The sequence below is a fragment of the Leptonotus elevatus genome, chromosome 19, assembly GCF_054856555.1.
Source record: "Leptonotus elevatus isolate MCC_2025b chromosome 19, RoL_Lele_1.0, whole genome shotgun sequence".
In the NCBI taxonomy this organism is placed as follows: Eukaryota; Metazoa; Chordata; class Actinopteri; order Syngnathiformes; family Syngnathidae; genus Leptonotus; species Leptonotus elevatus.
In genome coordinates, this window is record NC_141257.1 from 17,156,508 (window position 1) to 17,174,957 (window position 18,450).

Sequence of the window (18,450 nt, forward strand, 5' to 3'; positions counted from 1 at the left end):
TTGGTTTCAAATGATTTGTATAGGTTTTTACAACTGAAAAGTTATCTGATGTCCCATAAAGAGTGGTCCTTTCTTAAAGTGCAACCCAGAGCCTTGGAAACGTTCTTTATTGTATTTGCTAAAGGGGAAAATGTGACAGCTGTATCTCACTTGTATAAATGTTTACAGTCAGATATATCTGGGGACACCTTAGAGATAAAATAAAAGTGGGAATTAGAAATTAATATGGTGATAGAAGACCAAGTGTGGAGACAAATATGTGAATATGTGCTTTCATCATTTCCAAATTTGATAAGACAAAATCAAATGTGTTGGAGACAGTGTGGACAAATTGGGGATCACACACATTTTTTGGGATTGTCCGAAATTTAAAACATTTTGGGGAGGAATTAGGAGTGAATTTAAGATTATATTAAACACCCAGTTTGAATGGAACCTGAAGATATTTATCTTTGGGGTGTGTCCCCTGGCTCGCAAGAGTAAAAATAAGATGCGTCCATGTCCTTCCACCTCGGTCAACTTCTCTTGTAGTTTATAGTGCCGTTTTAGCAGAGTGAGGATAGCTTCTTTCGCGTCGTTATTCCATTCTTCCAACTGTGATACTCTTGTTTGTGCTTCGGCAATATCCTTCCGCTGCAGTTGCGTTTCTGCGATGATTTGTGCCATTTTTCCCGTTCATTTTTTCCCTAAATTCACCAAACTCTCACTTAACCTCCACTTTAAATTATTCCTTGAATGCCAAGAGGTCGTCTTTTATCTCTTTCTTCAAGTCTCGTATCTCTGTCGTGATCGCGACAAGTCCTTCGAGCAACGTCGATGTTCTGCTCGCCATTGTCGTCACCTGCTACCACATCTTCGAGTTAGTGATCTTCCTGGTCTCTGGACATCGCTTTTTTCTTCAAACTTCTCTGTCCTCTCCCACTCATTTCTTGTTTGTTTACAATTCGCGTTATTTTCATAGTTTTGGGGAATAATTATCAAATTGACTCAGGAGCTCAGCACTACGCTGCCATCCCGTTCAGCTCCGCCCCGGAAGTCTATGTAACCGCTTTTAACTTAAATTATCTAAGAAAGTATAAATGGCACAAGCTTAATATTTAACACATTTTCAGGCAATGAAATAAATATTTCATGTGTGTGAGATCGGAGCACTAGTTGTGAAGAAGTAGTTATTGAAAAAAGGTTATTAAAGGACAGGAAGGTGGTTGATCTTTTCGTTTTTGGAGTCTTTCCTTATTATAGAACAGCTGACGTTCATCTGTGATACGCTTGTAACAAGTAGGATGGTAGCTGGGGATATTTTCTATCTCAGTGTAATCGCTGTCCAACTTGAGCAGCGGCAGCAAGACAAACTCTCCCTTTAAGCGCTATCCACACTTTCGTGATCTTTCTGAACGCGTCCCATCTTAATTTAGTTAAGACAGGATTAATCACTGCAGTGGTCTTAAATATGCATACAGCACGCTACATTTTCCTCACAATCAGGCCACGAAGCCGGCCGTTTACAATGCGGAAGTGTCATCTTTGTTTACACGGAAGCCAAATCAGTGCTGTAAATCCGATGCACTGATTGGTCAGAACCATGGAGAACTACGCCAATTTTTCGTCAATCATTCCACGATAAAAATAAATAGTTCCGCTTTTTATCGAATTACTCAAAAGCTGCAGGTATTTTGCGTGTGGAAACTTTGTGCGCGTATGATGGGTTTATAGACTTTCACAAAATTCAAAAAAATTGTTTCCCAAACTCCACGATACAAAAGTTAGCTTATGGCCCAATACCAACTATTTCAAAATGTAGACCAAGTGTATGTATATATTTATTTTGTGTCTTTGTTTCTGTGTGTGTTTGACAGGACACTCGAAGAGCGTGCTCAGCGACTCTTTAGCACAAAAGGCAAATCTTTGGAATTGCTGGATCCTTCGCTGTTTGCCAAGAATCCCAAAGCTAAAGGTCCTAAGAAGTATGTATTTGTACACGATATACAGTATTAGGGATGTACCACCAGGCCTTTTATCTTTCAGCAGTGCCCCCCCCCCCCCAACATGTACAAATACTACTTGCTGATAGAAGCACGGGTACTTGATCATGCCGTTACATCGAAGCAAATGTGCTTCGTTTTAATAATATATTATTCTGAATCATAAAGCAGTCCTTCACGCATTTCACTTAAATGTAGGTTGTAACACAAGGCATTTCAGTTGTAAATAGGGGTGCAACATGTACTCAAGTAAATAGAGTGCCAAGAGTACAAAATATCCTCGAGGGCTTTTTCCTGCTCTTTTATTTAAGGCCTAAAGAGCCTGGCAAAACTTACCTCTAAAACCTATGGGGAACTTTAGAATCATCCCCGAAAAGCTGAAGTTTTCCTCGAAATTCAGCAATATTGTCAGTGCCTACTAAATAATTGATATCGCAGCTCTGGAAGCAGATACGAGGGTCATTCAATAAATAAGGTGATTTTTTTCTGTATAAGGACTTCTAATACACATAGAAGCATACTTTTTATTTATTTATTTTTTACATTTTTCAACATAGTCTCTCAGCACTGTCACACACATTTCCCATCTGTGCACAAGCTTCCGTATTCCCTCAGCGTAAAAATATTCGGATTGATGTCTTCAGTCAGTCGCTCAAAAACACTTTTGACTTCGTCACTTTCAAACTTCGTGCCTCTTGTGAACGCTTTCAGGGGACCAAACAGGTGAAAGTCTGAAGGGGCAAGGTCTGGGCTATGAATTTCAACTGGTTGGAACCCTTCAGTAACCAAAAACTTGACTGGCCACTGTTAAATCCTGGAGCATGCTTCTTGGTCGGCCATCTTTGTTAATTGCCAAAACTCTCAAAATGTTTCTTTAATCTGCAAAATAAATAAAATCCATGTGAAAAAGAAGTAAAACAGAAATATATATAAAAAAAAAAGTAAGTAAGCTTCCATCAGGTTTACCTGTTAGACATTTATCAAACACTACACAAAGGAGAGAGGAGAGGAACTGCCTCATACAATTCACTACTGTACTCTCCAAAGAACCTCTCCTCATCCTCTCTTTTTATTCGATTTCACGCTCCTAGTTACATGGGTGTTCCAATTCTAGGGGGTGAGGGTACAAGGCATAGTTGAAACACACTGAGTACAAGTGCAGTCAAGTTTGCAATCATTTCTTAACAGACAACAGGCGCGTTTTAGCGGACTGGCTCAATCCATTCTGCTGGGTTAGATGTTCTTGTTCTTGTAGTCATCATGAGTCATCTCCTGTTAATCATCTGATATAGCTGCCCTAATCTAGCTATGTGAGTGTGGGAGCAGAGCAAAACATTCTTCATTGCAAGCAGAAGCAATTCTTCATTGCAGCAAATAGTAAAGTGCTTATTCATGTGATAACTTATTGTACAATTTTCCCAACATTCCCCCCTGATTAGCAAATGAATAGCACATTTAAACATCATGTTGTCAAACTTCTAAATAATTTCTTGATAAAAATCAACATGTGAACCCCGGTACTCATTTCGTTTCTTTCACATAAAACATTGGTGTCATCCAAATCCTCATCATATTGTTCTGTCAATTCGTAATAATTTTCATCATTTTGTTTTAAATATAGATGTATCCAACTATCAGACCTGTGTTTCCAATTATTATTATTGCTAATGAAAACATTCTACAACATCCTTGAATTCTGAGTATCACCTCCACAATCATTTAAAACCATGTGTTTGTTAAATAGACAAATAAAATACTCCTATCATAAAGCATAATACATTCCTGTACTTGATCCATCAAGTGTGTATGTAATATCCAGTGTTCGTGCTCTAATGAGCATTTTCCAGTCTTTTCGCTCTGTGTGTATTGTCCATTGTTTCTGTACATATTGTTCAGTGTTAGTAATTTAGCCAGCTGTCTCTCCTCTCCCTCAAGATGGCCCCAAAAACAAAAAATACAAACAAAAGACAGCCCCAAATGAGTCCGATCGCATCTTACCCTCCCGTTCAATTTGGGAGAGGGACTCGTTGTCTTCTCGATTTCTCACTTCCTGCACAATTGACAGGCCCTGGACTTCACAGCGGTTTGGGGAACCTTGTGGGGTGCTCCCATCCTCTTCACTGACTGACTTGGTCAGACTTTTCTCCACAGCTCGAAAAGCTGCTTGTTTTCCCCTTCAGATTCGGTCAGCCTTTGCTCCGCAACCGGACAAGCTGTTAGTCAATGGTAACTGTTTTGTACCTTGCAATAGGTGAATCAGGAGGGTCGTTTAGCGATCTTCACATCCTTCGGGGTAATCACCAACACTTACCAAGGACCTTCCCACCTTGGGCTGGACCTTTGATCAAAACCCAGTCACTACCCTTGGTGGGAGGTTGGCCCTCCTGCAGCGGCAGAAAATCGTCTGGCATTTGATTAAACATTTTCACTTCCTTGTCATTTAACAATCTCCTCATATAGTCACTAAAATTACCACACAAAATTTCAAGCGGGCTAAAGTGTAATATAACTTTACTCTCTTTATTCTCCATTTTAGTAAATAAAAGGATCTCCTTTTTAGGGCCTGAGCAGCTACCGCTGCGAGGTCCCTCTTGTTTTTGTAAGAATTCTTCTCCTCCTCCTTTCTTCTCCTTTTTTCTTTGATTTGATATTGAAATTTGATATTATGAAGTTGCCATAAGATAAAGCCCCCCTAGCGTGAAATGATATGCACCATTACCCGTATGTTTAACCGAGGGCTACGAAAATTGGCAGGCACGTGAAGCGCCCCGAGACAAAGTCAGTGGAAGCCATATTCTAAAATATACAGGCATTTTTTCACATTACCTGTGGTCATTCTTTTTGCCCATTTGCCGACCGTTTTCATTCGATTTACTTCTAACTTGGCATGTATAATCTCAAGACCTGGGACAACAACTGGGGGAAAAAATCTTGACTTTTTGAAATACTATATGATGGGGGCGGGGCCTCAAATTTTGTCTTTAATATTTCCTTCATCAAAAAAGAGGAAATTCTTAATAACTCTGCTATACAAGCTCCAAAAAATCCCAAACTTCTCATGCATCTTAATAGCCACAGCCTGAAAACATCTATTTGATAATATTTGGTTATACATGTAGCGTCACCTAGTGATGACAAGAAATGTCATACTTTACATTTGTATCTATTGTGCCAAGCCCGTTTGAGGGATCCAGTTGAAATTTTGTCAGAAAAGCCTTAAGATGTTGATCATGCCCCACACCGAATATTGTAACTTTTCGCCAAAGGGCGTGGCCGTTACAGTACCGCAAAGTCTGATTCACTGTGACAATAAAAGCTGCGTTAACTTGACCCAGATGAATTTACAAAATCAAAACATTTTACACATTTGATGAGTCAAGGTCTGAATACATCTACGAACTTATATTTATTCGTACTGATAACGGCAACCTACTGGCATAAAAAAAAAGTTCCAACTTTTTCCACAAAAATCCACACCACTTTTTTTTTTCCAGTCCTGTATTTCAGATAAAATCATTTCTTTGCATCTTGAGCAATTTAACTGGCCATTGTGGCAGAAATTTCTGTTGGTCGACCCAATCGTGGTTTGGTTTCAAAATAATCTCTCATTTCCACTTCTTAGAGTTTGAACACTGCTGATTGGCATGCTCATTTCTTAGATAATTTATTATATGCCTTTCCTGTTTTATACAGTTCAGTTACCTTTTCCTGCCGATCTTTCGACATTTATTTTGCTTTCCCCACTGACTCAGAAACCAGAGATCAGTGCAAGGGTCTTTCAGGAGCCCAGACACTTAATGAACCTTCATACACACACTAGTTAAGCAGACAGATAACAGGTGTGGATGGTTACTTTTAGTGGCCATTAAAACCCATTTGTGTCAAATTGTGTGCATGTTATCAGGCCAAAATTTCAAGGGTGTGTAAAACTTTGATTGGGGTCATATGTGTAATTTCTGTTGTCAATATGATTTTAAGAGTAAACAGTTGTTTGATAATAAATGGCTTCATCCAAGTACTAACCATGAGTGGAATTTTTGTGTGTGCTATCATTAATATTCTCTTAAAAATAGCCCCCAAAAAATCAAATTTTCTGCCTGGGTGTGTCAACTTATGTGCATAACTGTAGAAATGTTTGTGTGTAAATTCCCGTTAGCATGTCTGTGGGATTTTACATTGACGCATGTCTGTGGGATTTTACATTGACACATGTCTGTGGGATTTTACATTGACGCATGTCTGTGGGATTTTACATTGACTTAAGCATTAGCACTGGCAATGTTTTTAAAACAAAGCATCTGTATAAGCTGTTTAAAAATGGATGGATAGTTTTACAGTCAACTCCACGTCATAAACAGTTAAAAGTACGGTCACGGAGGACAAAATCATGTCACATGCTGTACATACATACATACATACATACAGAATATTCACGATTAATTACTATCTACTATAAAATGTAATTTAATCTATACACACTGTAAGTGGCTACAATTAGGATGAAATTAATGTTTTCCCTTCACTATACTTGCAGAGACACTGAACGAAACAAGGAGATCGCCTTTCTGGAGGCTCAACTGTATGAATATGTTGAAATCCTTGGTGTAAGTATTATAATGTTACCAACTAATCCTTAAGAGTATGAGTTTGAATTACCCAATTTTGTGATAAATATCGTAGTCAACAAGTTCAGGTTTTTGTCTTGCATTTGTAGGAACAGAGGCAGCTTACTCATGAGAATGTGCAGAGGAAGCAAGCGAGAACCGGAGAGGAACGTGAGGAAGAGGAGGAGGAGCAGCTCAGTGAGAGTGAAAGTGAAGACGAAGACAATGAGATAATCTACAACCCAAAAAATTTGCCCCTGGGCTGGGATGGCAAGGTATAAAAATACACTATTCTTATACATAAGGAATGCAAAATAGATGTTAAGAAAGCTGTGTGGGTTTGAATAAAGAATTTGCAATTTCAAGAATTTTCTGGCACCTGTCAAAAAAGGGGCTTTATTTGGCCCAAGCCCTTATCACAGCTCAGCTTATGAATGTCACATGGCCAAACTCAGAAAAGCGGTGAGCCGTGATTGGGTGGTTGTTACTTGAGCCTGTAACCTGAGCCCAATGTAATGTAATTTTCAGTCAATAACAAGTGGCAAAAATGGCCGCCACCTTCGAGAGATAAGAATGGGTGGCTTTTGCTGCTTAATTCATATTCCACAAACGTAATATTAATCAGAATGCCGTGTTTAGAATAGTAGGACGCATCGAACATTTTTTTTACTTTACTTATCCTTTAAGGAAGTTTAAGAAAGTGTGTGCGCCTTGTATTGAATTCCTTGTTCAATATGTTACATAAAAGATGGTTCAACAAAGTATTTTACTTTTCACATTTGTCTTATTTATCATTGTGAATACATGAGTTTTGACACTGCTTTCACTTTCCTTCCAGCCAATTCCATACTGGCTCTACAAACTCCATGGCCTGAATATCAACTACAACTGTGAAATCTGTGGAAACTATACCTACAGAGGACCTAAAGCTTTTCAGCGACACTTTGCGGTATTTTCTGAGCAAAGATTCATTCACTTTTCAGTGGTTGTTGTTCTTTAAGGAATTCCACTCAGTTTTCGTCACGTCACTCCCAAATTTGTGTAATGCCTGTAGTGGACAAATGGTCCATGTTAAATTGTGTAGTTTTAGAGTTTGTCACAGTAAGTTGGTGGGGCATTTCTTCAAAATATAAGCGCTCACACGCCCTAAAATTATACACCACCTTCCTGCAAAAGTCTAAAGCTTGCATCTAGAAAGTAGGGAATGCTTTTTTTGTCAGGGCTCGTTCAAGGTGGCAAATGGTAACAAAGACCTTTGCCAGACGTTCGTAAATTCGTCCGTTTTAATGGTCGCAAACAGTTTATCACGTCGTAAAGAACTTTTGAACGTTCAAAACTTCCTGCCCGCTGTTTCGCAGAATGAAGGCTTATCGCTTCCTGTTACTTTGCCGTTAAGACGCTGATTTGCTGATAAGTATTTCATCACTTTCTACTACTTTGCAGCCTAATAATAGACCAGTTAGTTTTTGAGACGGTATTAATGCTCAATAATGTAGAATTGCACATCGTGAAAGCAACTTCGACAATATCATCGAGGATATATATCGCCTATCCCTAGTGGAATGCAAGTATTTACCATCCGCCTCAAAAAAGTCAATATGATTAGGAAACAGGGATTTTAGGTGCCAGTCCGAGCTCTCATTTTAATATAAGTCACACCTGAGTATAAGTCACAGGACCAGCCATACTGTGAAAAATAGTGAGTTATAGTCAGAAAAATAGTTTGCTTGCTAGTTTCCTTTGTCGTCTGAGAAAATTAAATACTCAAATACTGTAGACAATATTTTGCCAGGGGAAAAAAAAATTAAACGTACAACTTTTTTGCCCTGCTATAGATAATGATGAATAGGTTAGTTTTTCTGCTAAAATAAGCACTTTATGCTATGTTCACACCAAAATAGGGGGAAGCGTTCCGCTGTTGTGCCAAAAGTATTTACCCCTGTACAAAAAACACGAAGTCCACGATACGAGAAAACTAGCTCGAGACATAAACGGATGTTTTTTCAATGAGAAAATAGTTTCTTGTTGTACCATCACTGAAACACAAAATTAAAACCGGTGTCTTCACAGTGAGTACTTAAGTGCATTTTTTTTAAACAAATACAAATGTCTTCTTAACAGAGGCAACTTTCTGTGAACAAATTTGTGTCTTTCACAAACACTATTGTCATGCAAGATGTCAGTCAGTCACATAGTCATTTGGTTCATTTTATAAACTGTCGCACAATTTTCTGTGTAACATTGTAAAAGTAAATAAATAAAATTACTTAAATATTAAATCCAATTAAACCTATTAATATTCCACAGAAATTGTGTGCTTCAAAAAGCAGAAACATAAAATATGTTTTAAAACTTTAACATTGAAGATATAATACACATTTTTCATAGAAACGTATGAAAAACTGAGTCACTTGCTGGACAGATTACCTCCTTACCTCCTGTTTTTCTTAAAAACAAACAAACAAAAGAGCATGTATGATTTGAGCACGTATGATTTGAGTTCCCAATCACTGATGAAATGCATGGAAATGGTAATAAAGGATAGTGTGGCTCCTGACGTCCATCCGATGCTGGTAAGACCAAGACCTACTCAACTCGAATGCATTAGTTTAGCCCTGGTCTCCTCGTACAAAGTTGGAATTCTTTTATCTCAGTGAAATGTTTTGACCAGTTATTTTAGCGTGGCTTCAGAGTGTGCAAGAACCCGTTAGTCTTCAGTCATGGTCTGGCTGTTCGTGTGTGTTAGACCTACTCGTTGTGACAACTCGAATGCATTAGTTTAGCCCTGGTCTCCCTGTACAAAGCTATACGGGCGGGGATCGATTGCAAATACACGCAGAGATGCTGTGCGTGATCAACTTTGCCCTGGGAGAATTAAAAGGGAGTTTTGCTTTAAGTAGAGAACCATTAGCTCTTACCTTTAGCTCTGGATAATGCCGCTGTAAGTGGCTGTTCATATTCACCATGTTTCCACTAGTGTAACTAATGTGAGACAGTTCTTGCATATACCAAAGTCCTTCTCCTCTCTGTTCCATATTATAAAATGTATCCATTCCACACTATCCATATCCACACCTTTGACTTGTACGCGGCCAGCGCATCTTTTATTTTGTTGTTTACTTGAGTCTTCTTCGCCTGAAGACTTTCGTCTATTTCCCTGCCACTCTTATGAGGCGCTCCCCCTAGCAGCCCGCCAAGTAATTTCTTAATAAGTAATGAACAAAGGAGCTGTTATAGTGGCTGTATATTGACTACAAATATTGATACTTGGCGTAGGCATATCAATAATCAACCGGGAGACAAAGTATCGCGATTTATTGCTGTATCGAGATATCGTCACACTCCTATTAACAAAGATATATAATTCGTATAGAATTTCTGTCCCTCTTTTGAGGAAGGGGGACCGGAGGGTGTGCTCCAACTTTAGAGGGATCACACTCCTCAGCCTCCCTGGTAAGGTCTATTCAGGGGTGCTAGAGAGGCGGGTCCGTCGGGAAGTCCACTCTCGGATTCAGGAGGAGCAGTGCGGTTTTTCGTCCCGGCCGTGGAACAGTGGACCAGCTCTACACCCTTGGCAGTGTCTTCGAGTGTGCATGGGAGTTCGCCCAACCAGTCTTCATGTGTTTTGTGGATTTGGAGAAGGCGTTGGACCATGTCCCTCGGGGAGTCCTGTGGTGGGTGCTTCGGAAGCACGGGGTACCAAGCCCCCTGATACGGGCTGTTCGGTCCCTGTACAACCGGTGTCAGAGTTTGGGTCGCATTGCCGGCAGTAAGTCGTTACCAGTAAGGGTTGGACTCCGCCAAGGCTGCCCTTTGTCCCCGATTTTGTTAATAACTTTTATGGACAGAATTTCTAGGTGCAGCCAAAGCGTTTAGAGGGTCCGGTTTGGTGGCCTCAGCATTGCATCTCTGCTTTTTGCTGATGATGTGGTGCTGTTTGCTTCATCAAGACGTGATCTCCAACTCTCACTGGAGCGGGCCGTAGCCGAGTAAAGCAGTTGGGATGAGGATTAGCACCTCCAAATCCGAGACCATGGTTCTCAGTCGGAAAAGGGTGGCGTACTCTCTCTGGGTCAGGGATTAGATCCTGCCCAGTGGAGGAGTTCAAGTATCTTAGGGTCCTGTTCACGAGTGAGGGCAGGATGGAGCAGTGATGTGGGCTCTGTATCTGTCAGTTGTGATGAAGAAGGAGCTGAGCCAAAAGATGGATCTTTCGATTTTAACGGTCGATCTATGTTCCTACCCTCACCTATGGTCACAAGCTGTGGATCGTGACCGAAAGAACAAGATCCCGGATACAAGCGGCCGAAATGAGTTTCCTCCGCAGGGTGTCCATGCTCTGCCTTAGAGATAGGGTGAGAAGCTCGGTCATCCGGGAGTTACTCAGGGTCGAGCCGCTACTCCTCCGGAGAGAAGCCATTTGAGGTGGCTCGGGCATCTGGTTCTCCTCCCTGGAGAGGTGTTCCGGGCATGCCCCACCGGCGGGAAGCCCTGGGGACGACCCAGGAAACGCTGGATGGACTGTTTCTTGGCTGGCCTGGAAACACCTTGGGATCCAGCCAGAGGAGCTGGTTGAAGTGGCTGGGGAGAGGGAAGTCTGGGCTTCCTTCCTAAAGATGCTGCCCTCGCGACCCGACCCCGGATAAGCGATAGTAAATGGATGGATGGATAGATGGATGTCAGAGGCCACATAGAGGTAAATACAGTGCTGCTCAAAAGTTTGTGAACCTCTTGAGCAATTTGGATTTTCCAATTGTTTCAACCTGATTTTGTTGTTCAATCTTAACCATTACATTTAATCTGAAATAACAGGTGTAGATTTAGCATTTCAATGCATTGTTCTTAAAAAAAAAAAAAAACAATTGTGTAGTTAAAACTAAATTAAAAAGAGTTTTTGATCAATTCATGTAGGTGCAAAATTAAGTGAACCCTGAGCTGCATTGCTTAAAACAAGCAATCAAATAGGATCAGGTAGGGCAAATTGATAGCTAAACTAACCACTGAAATAGAGCAATGAAATGAGAGAAGTTTAGCGAAGAAATGGAAGGCTTGCTAGTTAGAAGCTTCTGCTCACAAAAAAGATCAAAGCTGCCCATCTCAACTTTGCCAGAGAGTACCTGGACAAAACTGAAGCTTTTTGGAAGTCCCTTCTGTGGACAGATGAGTCCAAAATTGAACTGTTTGGTCACAACTAAATATGTCATGTTTGGTGAAAAGTCAACATTGACACCCATCTAACCTCTTCTCAATTGGCTGCATTTTGCATGGAAGAGTGGCAAAAATCCCCCAAAGTAGATATGAAAAACTAATAAGTCACTAAAGAAAGTGTTTGGATGAAGTTCTCATTGCAAAATGAGGTGCAATGTCTGATTAAGTGAGAGGTTCACATACTTTTGCACCCATGAAATTAGTTTTTCTTAAATCAACAACTTTTGCTAAATAATGAATGACAATATTATCATTCTTTTTGTTCATGTTCATTATTTTCAATGTCAGCATTGTAGATTGGGGTATGACTAAACATTTAATAAGGTTATTTTAAATTTTATACAAAAAATCTGACCATGTGTGCAGGGTTCACAAACTTGAGCAGCACTGTATATTAACTAATTTGCTCCCAAAAACGTATAAATATGTTCAATTTTAAATGTTTTAAGTGTCCCAAAGACGTATTTATAGTTTAAAAAAAAAATAATTATGCTAGAGCATACAGAAAGCTTTGATGCAGCCTTACAACTGCAGAGAACGGGTGAAACAATGGTAGTAACGTCCAGCAGGTGGCAGCAGCATATCAGAGATCAACCAGGGCCATGTTGCAAACAAGCTCACTTACCCACAGTTCTAAACAGATTTGTGAATAATGATAAAACTATATTCTAATGCTAATTGTTGCAAAAACAGAAACCTGATTTTCCTGATGAAAAAATAGACTATTTTGGTAGGTTTTATGTTTTTATAGCAATAGAACACAATATTCTGTTGGCCTTGCAAAATCAGTCAAAATCGAGTAAACCAGCTGGGAGCGAACGGGGTTGCTTCAGTGAAAATGGCCGGGAGTGAATGAGTTAAGTGGGCCGGACCGGTTATATAAACGTATATAACTTAAAAACAAAACAAAAACTGGAATCAGTTATAACAGATTTTCGCTATTTGCAGGCCAGCCCTAAATAGCGGGGCTCAACTGCAAATATATTTTTCCCAAAAATAACACAAATGCAAATAGAACGCGGCATATCTTTGCCCGTATGAATTCCAGGCGTGTTATATCTACCTGTTTTGCATATATATTGTTCCCAGAATGCACTGTGTTGCGCAATTAATTAAGTTATAGGACCTTAATCCATGTCATATATATATATATGTTTGTGTTACCAGTAGCTAAATGTGTGTCGTATTCAGCAATCAGCAAGTTTGTTTGATTATGTTGGTTTATGTTTTTATTTTATTTTTATTCTGCAAGTTGTGTGTAAAATAATGACATCCAGGTCACTTCCGTGTACAAGTTGCATTGCTCATACGAGGATTGCTTGTGAAATTACTAATTTATGTTTTGATTTTGGCCGTCTGATTAATTGATCCGACATTACTCATTTTTTTAACTTAAAAATTTCATTTCGCTGACCGGATTAAATCCCTTTACGGGCCCGATCCGGCCCGCGGGCCATACCTTTCATAGATGTGATCTAACAGATGTGTATTTCTGTTCTGGTTAGGAATGGAGGCATGCCCATGGTATGCGCTGTCTTGGAATCCCCAACACTGCCCACTTTGCTAATGTCACACAGATTGAGGATGCTGTCTCTTGTAAGTGCCGTCTTGGAACACCTGGGATTCACAACCAATGCCAGGTTTAAAATGCCAGGTTTTTACAATGTCAAGAACCAAGTTATTTCAGAATTGACTTAGAGGGTGTGCAGAATTATTAGGCAAGTTGTATTTTTGAAGATTAATTTTATTATTGAACAACTATGTTGTTAATGAACACAAACGACTCGTAAATATCAAAGAATTATATATATATAATATTTTTGGAAGTTGGAGTAGGGCTTATTTTAGTTTTAGTATTTTAGGAGGATATCTTTGTGTGCAGGTGACTATTAACTGCATAAAAACAAAAAAACAAATATATACCCATTTCACTTATTTATTCTCACCAGGGAAACAAATATAACAACTCAATTTTTTTTTATCTTGTGTGTCTTGTTCTGTGGTGGTTGTTTTTCAGCCTTCCTTACCTTGGCCATGTCCCTGAGTGTTGCACACCTTGTGCTTTTTGGCACTCCAGTGATGTTGCAGCTCTAAAATATGGCAAAGCTGCTGGCAAGCGGCATCTTAGCAGCTTCACGCTTGATTTTCCTCAGTTCACGGGCAGTTATTTTGCGCCTTGTTTTTCCAACACACTTCTTTCAACCCTATTGATTATTTTGAATAAAACGCTTCAATGATCACGCCTCAAAAGTTTGGCAATCTTAAGAGTGCTGCATCCCTCTGCAAGTGATCTCACTATTTTGTACTTTTCTGAGTCTGTCAAATCTCTCTTCTGACTATATACTCTTTATGTGTGAATGTGTATGTGTATAAATGTATATGTGTATGTGTATATATACATTAGTGTGTATGTGTATATATACATTAGTGTGTATGTGTATATATACATTAGTGTGTATGTGTATATATACATTAGTGTATGTGTGTATATATATACATTAGTGTATGTGTGTATATATATACATTAGTGTATGTGTGTATATATACATTAGTGTATGTGTGTATATATACATTAGTGTATGTGTGTATATATACATTAGTGTATGTGTGTATATATACATTAGTGTATATGTGTATATATACATTAGTGTATATGTGTATATATACATTAGTGTATATGTGTATATATACATTAGTGTATATGTGTATATATACATTAGTGTATATGTGTATATATACATTAGTGTATATGTGTATATATACATTAGTGTATATGTGTATATACACACGTGCGCGCGTGTATATGTGTATATACACACGTGCGCGCGTGTATATACACGTGTATGTGTATATAGTTGTGTAGAACATTTTAATCATTGCAACAGGGTTCTTCATTGACCTTTTCTGTGGTGAATTGCCATGTTGTGGTGGTCCTGGCAGAATTGGCACTGGCCCTGTATATTCATGATCTAATATAATACGTTTCAATGGTTACTTAATATACAATGTCTTTATACTATTTTATTTCTTTTATTCAGTGTGAAGTCCAACTGAATATTTAACATTTTTACATTTTCTGGGCTTTATATAAGTGGATAAAATTCAAAATATTCAATATTAGATATTTTAAGAAGCCAAAACGTGCTGATTTCATTGTATTTATTCAGGAAATTTGCACTGTCCCTAACGGGCCAGTATCGGTGAACTTCGGGCTGCACAACACAGTCATGTAGTAGCCATGGGCCACTGTTGGTGTAGAACCCTGATGCCAATATTTTGGATTGTTATCCTCAGTACGTTTGTTCTAATAACTTATTTTTTGCTCAACACTAGTGTGGGCAAAACTGAAGTACCAAAAGGCCTCAGAACGTTGGCAGCCTGATACAGAGGTAAAATTGGAAATATATATAGGTCATTTTACTTTAAGAAAATAACATATTTTACTAAAAATTCTTAATTGTTGACCTTTGTGTTTTTCAGGAAGAGTATGAGGACTCTAGTGGAAATGTGGTCAATAAAAAAACATACGAGGATCTGAAGAGACAAGGGTTACTGTAGATATCCAAGGTTATTTTACCAAGATATTCAGTTTTTTCTGTATCCTTTTGAATTCTGACCAGCCCTTCTGTTGGTATTTTGTAAGTAGCTATTTTTGATCATCACAATAAAGATCATACTTTGCTTACTTTAATTTGTTTTAGTTTGAAATTTTTCCCCTGTGATTTCAATTGATGTACTTATATCAATGGTTGAATTACCTGCGCGCTCTAAAATTCCCGTCATTAAGCTGGCTGTACAGGTCGATGACCATGGCACCAAACACAGGGGCCGGGCCGTTCAAGTGGACGGCCGTAATGCCGGACCCTAAGGCGTTGCAGGGGCTTGGCACATGGGTTCAATAGTGGCCACAGGGCATGTTCCACCGGCGTAGGGTTGGTTAAGTGGCAGCTGCAAGGCTTGTGCTGCTGTCTGCACATGATCGAGTGGGGGAAAAAAAGAAAAAAAGAACATGATCGAGTGGTGGCCGATATGAGCCACCGGAACAGGGTTTTGTGGTGGCCACAGGACGTGCGGTTTTGTGGCAGCTGCAATCCAGCATTGTGGAATTTCAGTTTTTTACTTGCGATTGCCACCTCTGGCCTAAAGCGTAACTGCAGCCTCTTTGTCAAGCTCTTGCACCACTTTCTCTTTCTCTGACTTGCCATTTTTATGTCGGGAGCCAGCATCACTCCTATTGCAGAGACGTTGCTGCCGCCTGCGCCGTTCAAAGTGTCTTCCGGTTTGCGTAGTTATCAGCTAATCAGCGCATCATTGGCATGGGAATGACAGCCTATATTGCAAGCGTGAGCACGCGCACAGTACCCCCCCCCCCCCCCACACACACACAGTACACCCCCCCCCACACACACACACACACTCTCTTTCTCGCTCTCTTGTCCAGTCCAGTCTAACCTTGCGTCAGTCACTCATAGTGGCTTGCTTTCCCGGGGTTAGTGCTTCCCGACACCACCCGTAGGCGACGGGGTGTAGCCCATGCAGCTCAGGAGAGGATATCTCAACCAGGTGGAACGACAGTGGCTGACAGCCGCCTGCCTCTACTGCGGACAGCCCGGACACTGGGTTTCCTCCTGTCCCGTCAGGCCTCCGCGTCGCTTCAGTCCATCGGCTCTGAGGGGGCAACACCAGATTGAGAACCCAGCTCCAGCACCAGTCACCAGTGTGAGTACCCCATGGACAGTACAGAACTGGTAGACCTGATTAGCGACCCGACAGCCAAGAGACTCGAACTGCTGGGGGGAGATTTTGTCGGAACTTAAGAGTCATGGCCTTGATTGATTCTGGAGCCGAAGATTGCTTTGTTGATCCCAGCATTATTCAATCTTTGTCATGTCTTAATTGCACCCTCCGAAACAAGACAAACGTCTTCCGGCTAAAGTGACTCAAATTACGACTCCCCTTAATTTTAAACTTTCTGGGAACTACAGTGTTTTTTTGGGTGTATTCAGACCAGAAAAGTACGCTTGTTTGGGCCGGACTAAAAGCGGACTTAATTGAAAAAACTCCAAGCACAAAGACGAAATCCCCCAATATTAAACAGTCAAATGCACTTAATAGTTTTGAAGAAGGTGCATTTTAAAACTAAGCTGTGTTCGTGCAGTTGGAGTGGACGCTAACTATCTGGCTTGTTAATGTGATTTGAAACAGGCAATTCGACACCTATTACAATCTGTTAGAGTGTATGTTTACTAGTAAAATGTTTGAACATTTATCTACTAACCTCGCAAAAAATTATCGCTGCAAATCCGTGAATACTTTGTTGGGCTGCCAGTTCTTTCTGTTTATTGCTGCTATCAATCGACGTCGTCCGTTTTCATTAATGATAGAAAACATTTGGTTTACTCTTTTCTCTGTCTGTACAACCGATCGCACAGCAAGATATGACCATTTTATAAGATAACCGATTAGATAAAGGACTGCACGCTGTATGAGATTCAATGGTTACAATACAGCGTCCCGAGGGGGCGTTCCCATGAGGGCTGTAACATCACGTGCAAAAGGTCAATACCCACTATCGGGCAATATTTCCCCCCCGGGATGCTTGGCTACGGTGGCTTGTTAAGCCCTATAAGGCCATACTGTATGTCCTACAATTGGAGCGAGTCAGCCGTGGCTTGTATTCAGACTATGAAGCAAACTGCGCGGGATCACCTCAAAAAGTGGGTCTCGGTCCACTTGTTTGGTCTGCACCAGGATTAATTTGTGTGTATTCAGACTTTTTTCTGTTGTAGCTCTATTTAGCTCTTGAGCCCTCCGTACATTAGTCTACCACTACCATACTGTTTCCTTCATCACAATGTTCAAACGTTTTGCGGCTCTAGACAGATTTTTGGTTATTTATTTGGCTTAAAATGGCTCGTTTGACAGGAAAGGTTGCTAACCCCTGGGCGAGGCTAAACTAATTGTTAAATTCACTTTAGCTCTAGAAGCAAGATCATCCTCAAAACTGGACATCAAATTTATACTTACGATTATTTAATATTGTTTATCATCGAGATCATTATTATCGGTCATTGATCATCGAAATCGGCGACTTTCGTCGATTTATTTGTGACGCAACGCCTCGTAAATACAAGTTTTTTCTTTATCATTGTTATTAATGGTAGCTTGGTAACTTGACATCCTAGTTGGTAGTTTATGCTGGGTCTCATACTGGTAGCTCAGTAATGTTTCATCGGCACTTTGAACTTGTTTTATTTAGTTTTCATCTTTCACATAGCATTTTGTGTTACATATACGTAAAACAACCTTTCTGTAACGCAATTCTACTAGGAAATTCTTGGGCACAACCAACAACACTTGCTATACCTAAATTCTTTCAATTATTATATCCTTCTGCAATTGGCTGACAACCAGTTCAGGGTGTACCCCGCCTACTGCCCGAAGCCTGCTGGGATAGGCTCCAGCGCCCCCCGCGACCCTTGTGAGGACAAGCGGTTAAGAAAATGAATGGACGGATGGATATTATATCCTTTTTGTCGTTCTCTTAACTCTTTTACTGCCACACGTTATATAAAAAAAAACACCCCGGACAGTGCCAGCCGATTTCGAGCATTTTAACTCATCTTTTTTTCAAGGCTAACAGAATATTATGTACT

At 40.0% G+C, this 18,450-nt stretch overlaps 1 protein-coding gene across 2 annotated transcripts in view; it reads left to right on the forward strand.

Moving 5' to 3' along the window:
• The window catches only part of sf3a3 (splicing factor 3a, subunit 3), a 48,605-nt gene extending 33,120 nt beyond the window's left edge, over nt 1-15,485 (forward strand). The window contains exons 11-17 of one of the 2 annotated variants that reach the window (XM_086062788.1): nt 1,857-1,964; nt 6,517-6,586; nt 6,697-6,861; nt 7,425-7,535; nt 13,300-13,390; nt 15,128-15,183; nt 15,275-15,485. In XM_086062788.1, coding sequence (XP_085918914.1) covers nt 1,857-1,964; nt 6,517-6,586; nt 6,697-6,861; nt 7,425-7,535; nt 13,300-13,390; nt 15,128-15,183; nt 15,275-15,352 — 679 coding nt within the window. In that variant the 3' untranslated portion in view covers nt 15,353-15,485. Of the gene's footprint in view, nt 1-1,856; nt 1,965-6,516; nt 6,587-6,696; nt 6,862-7,424; nt 7,536-13,299; nt 13,391-13,811; nt 14,396-15,127; nt 15,184-15,274 lie in introns of those variants that run through there. The other variant, XM_086062789.1, reaches the window with a different exon arrangement.
• The last annotated feature ends 2,965 nt before the right edge of the window (nt 15,486-18,450 follow it).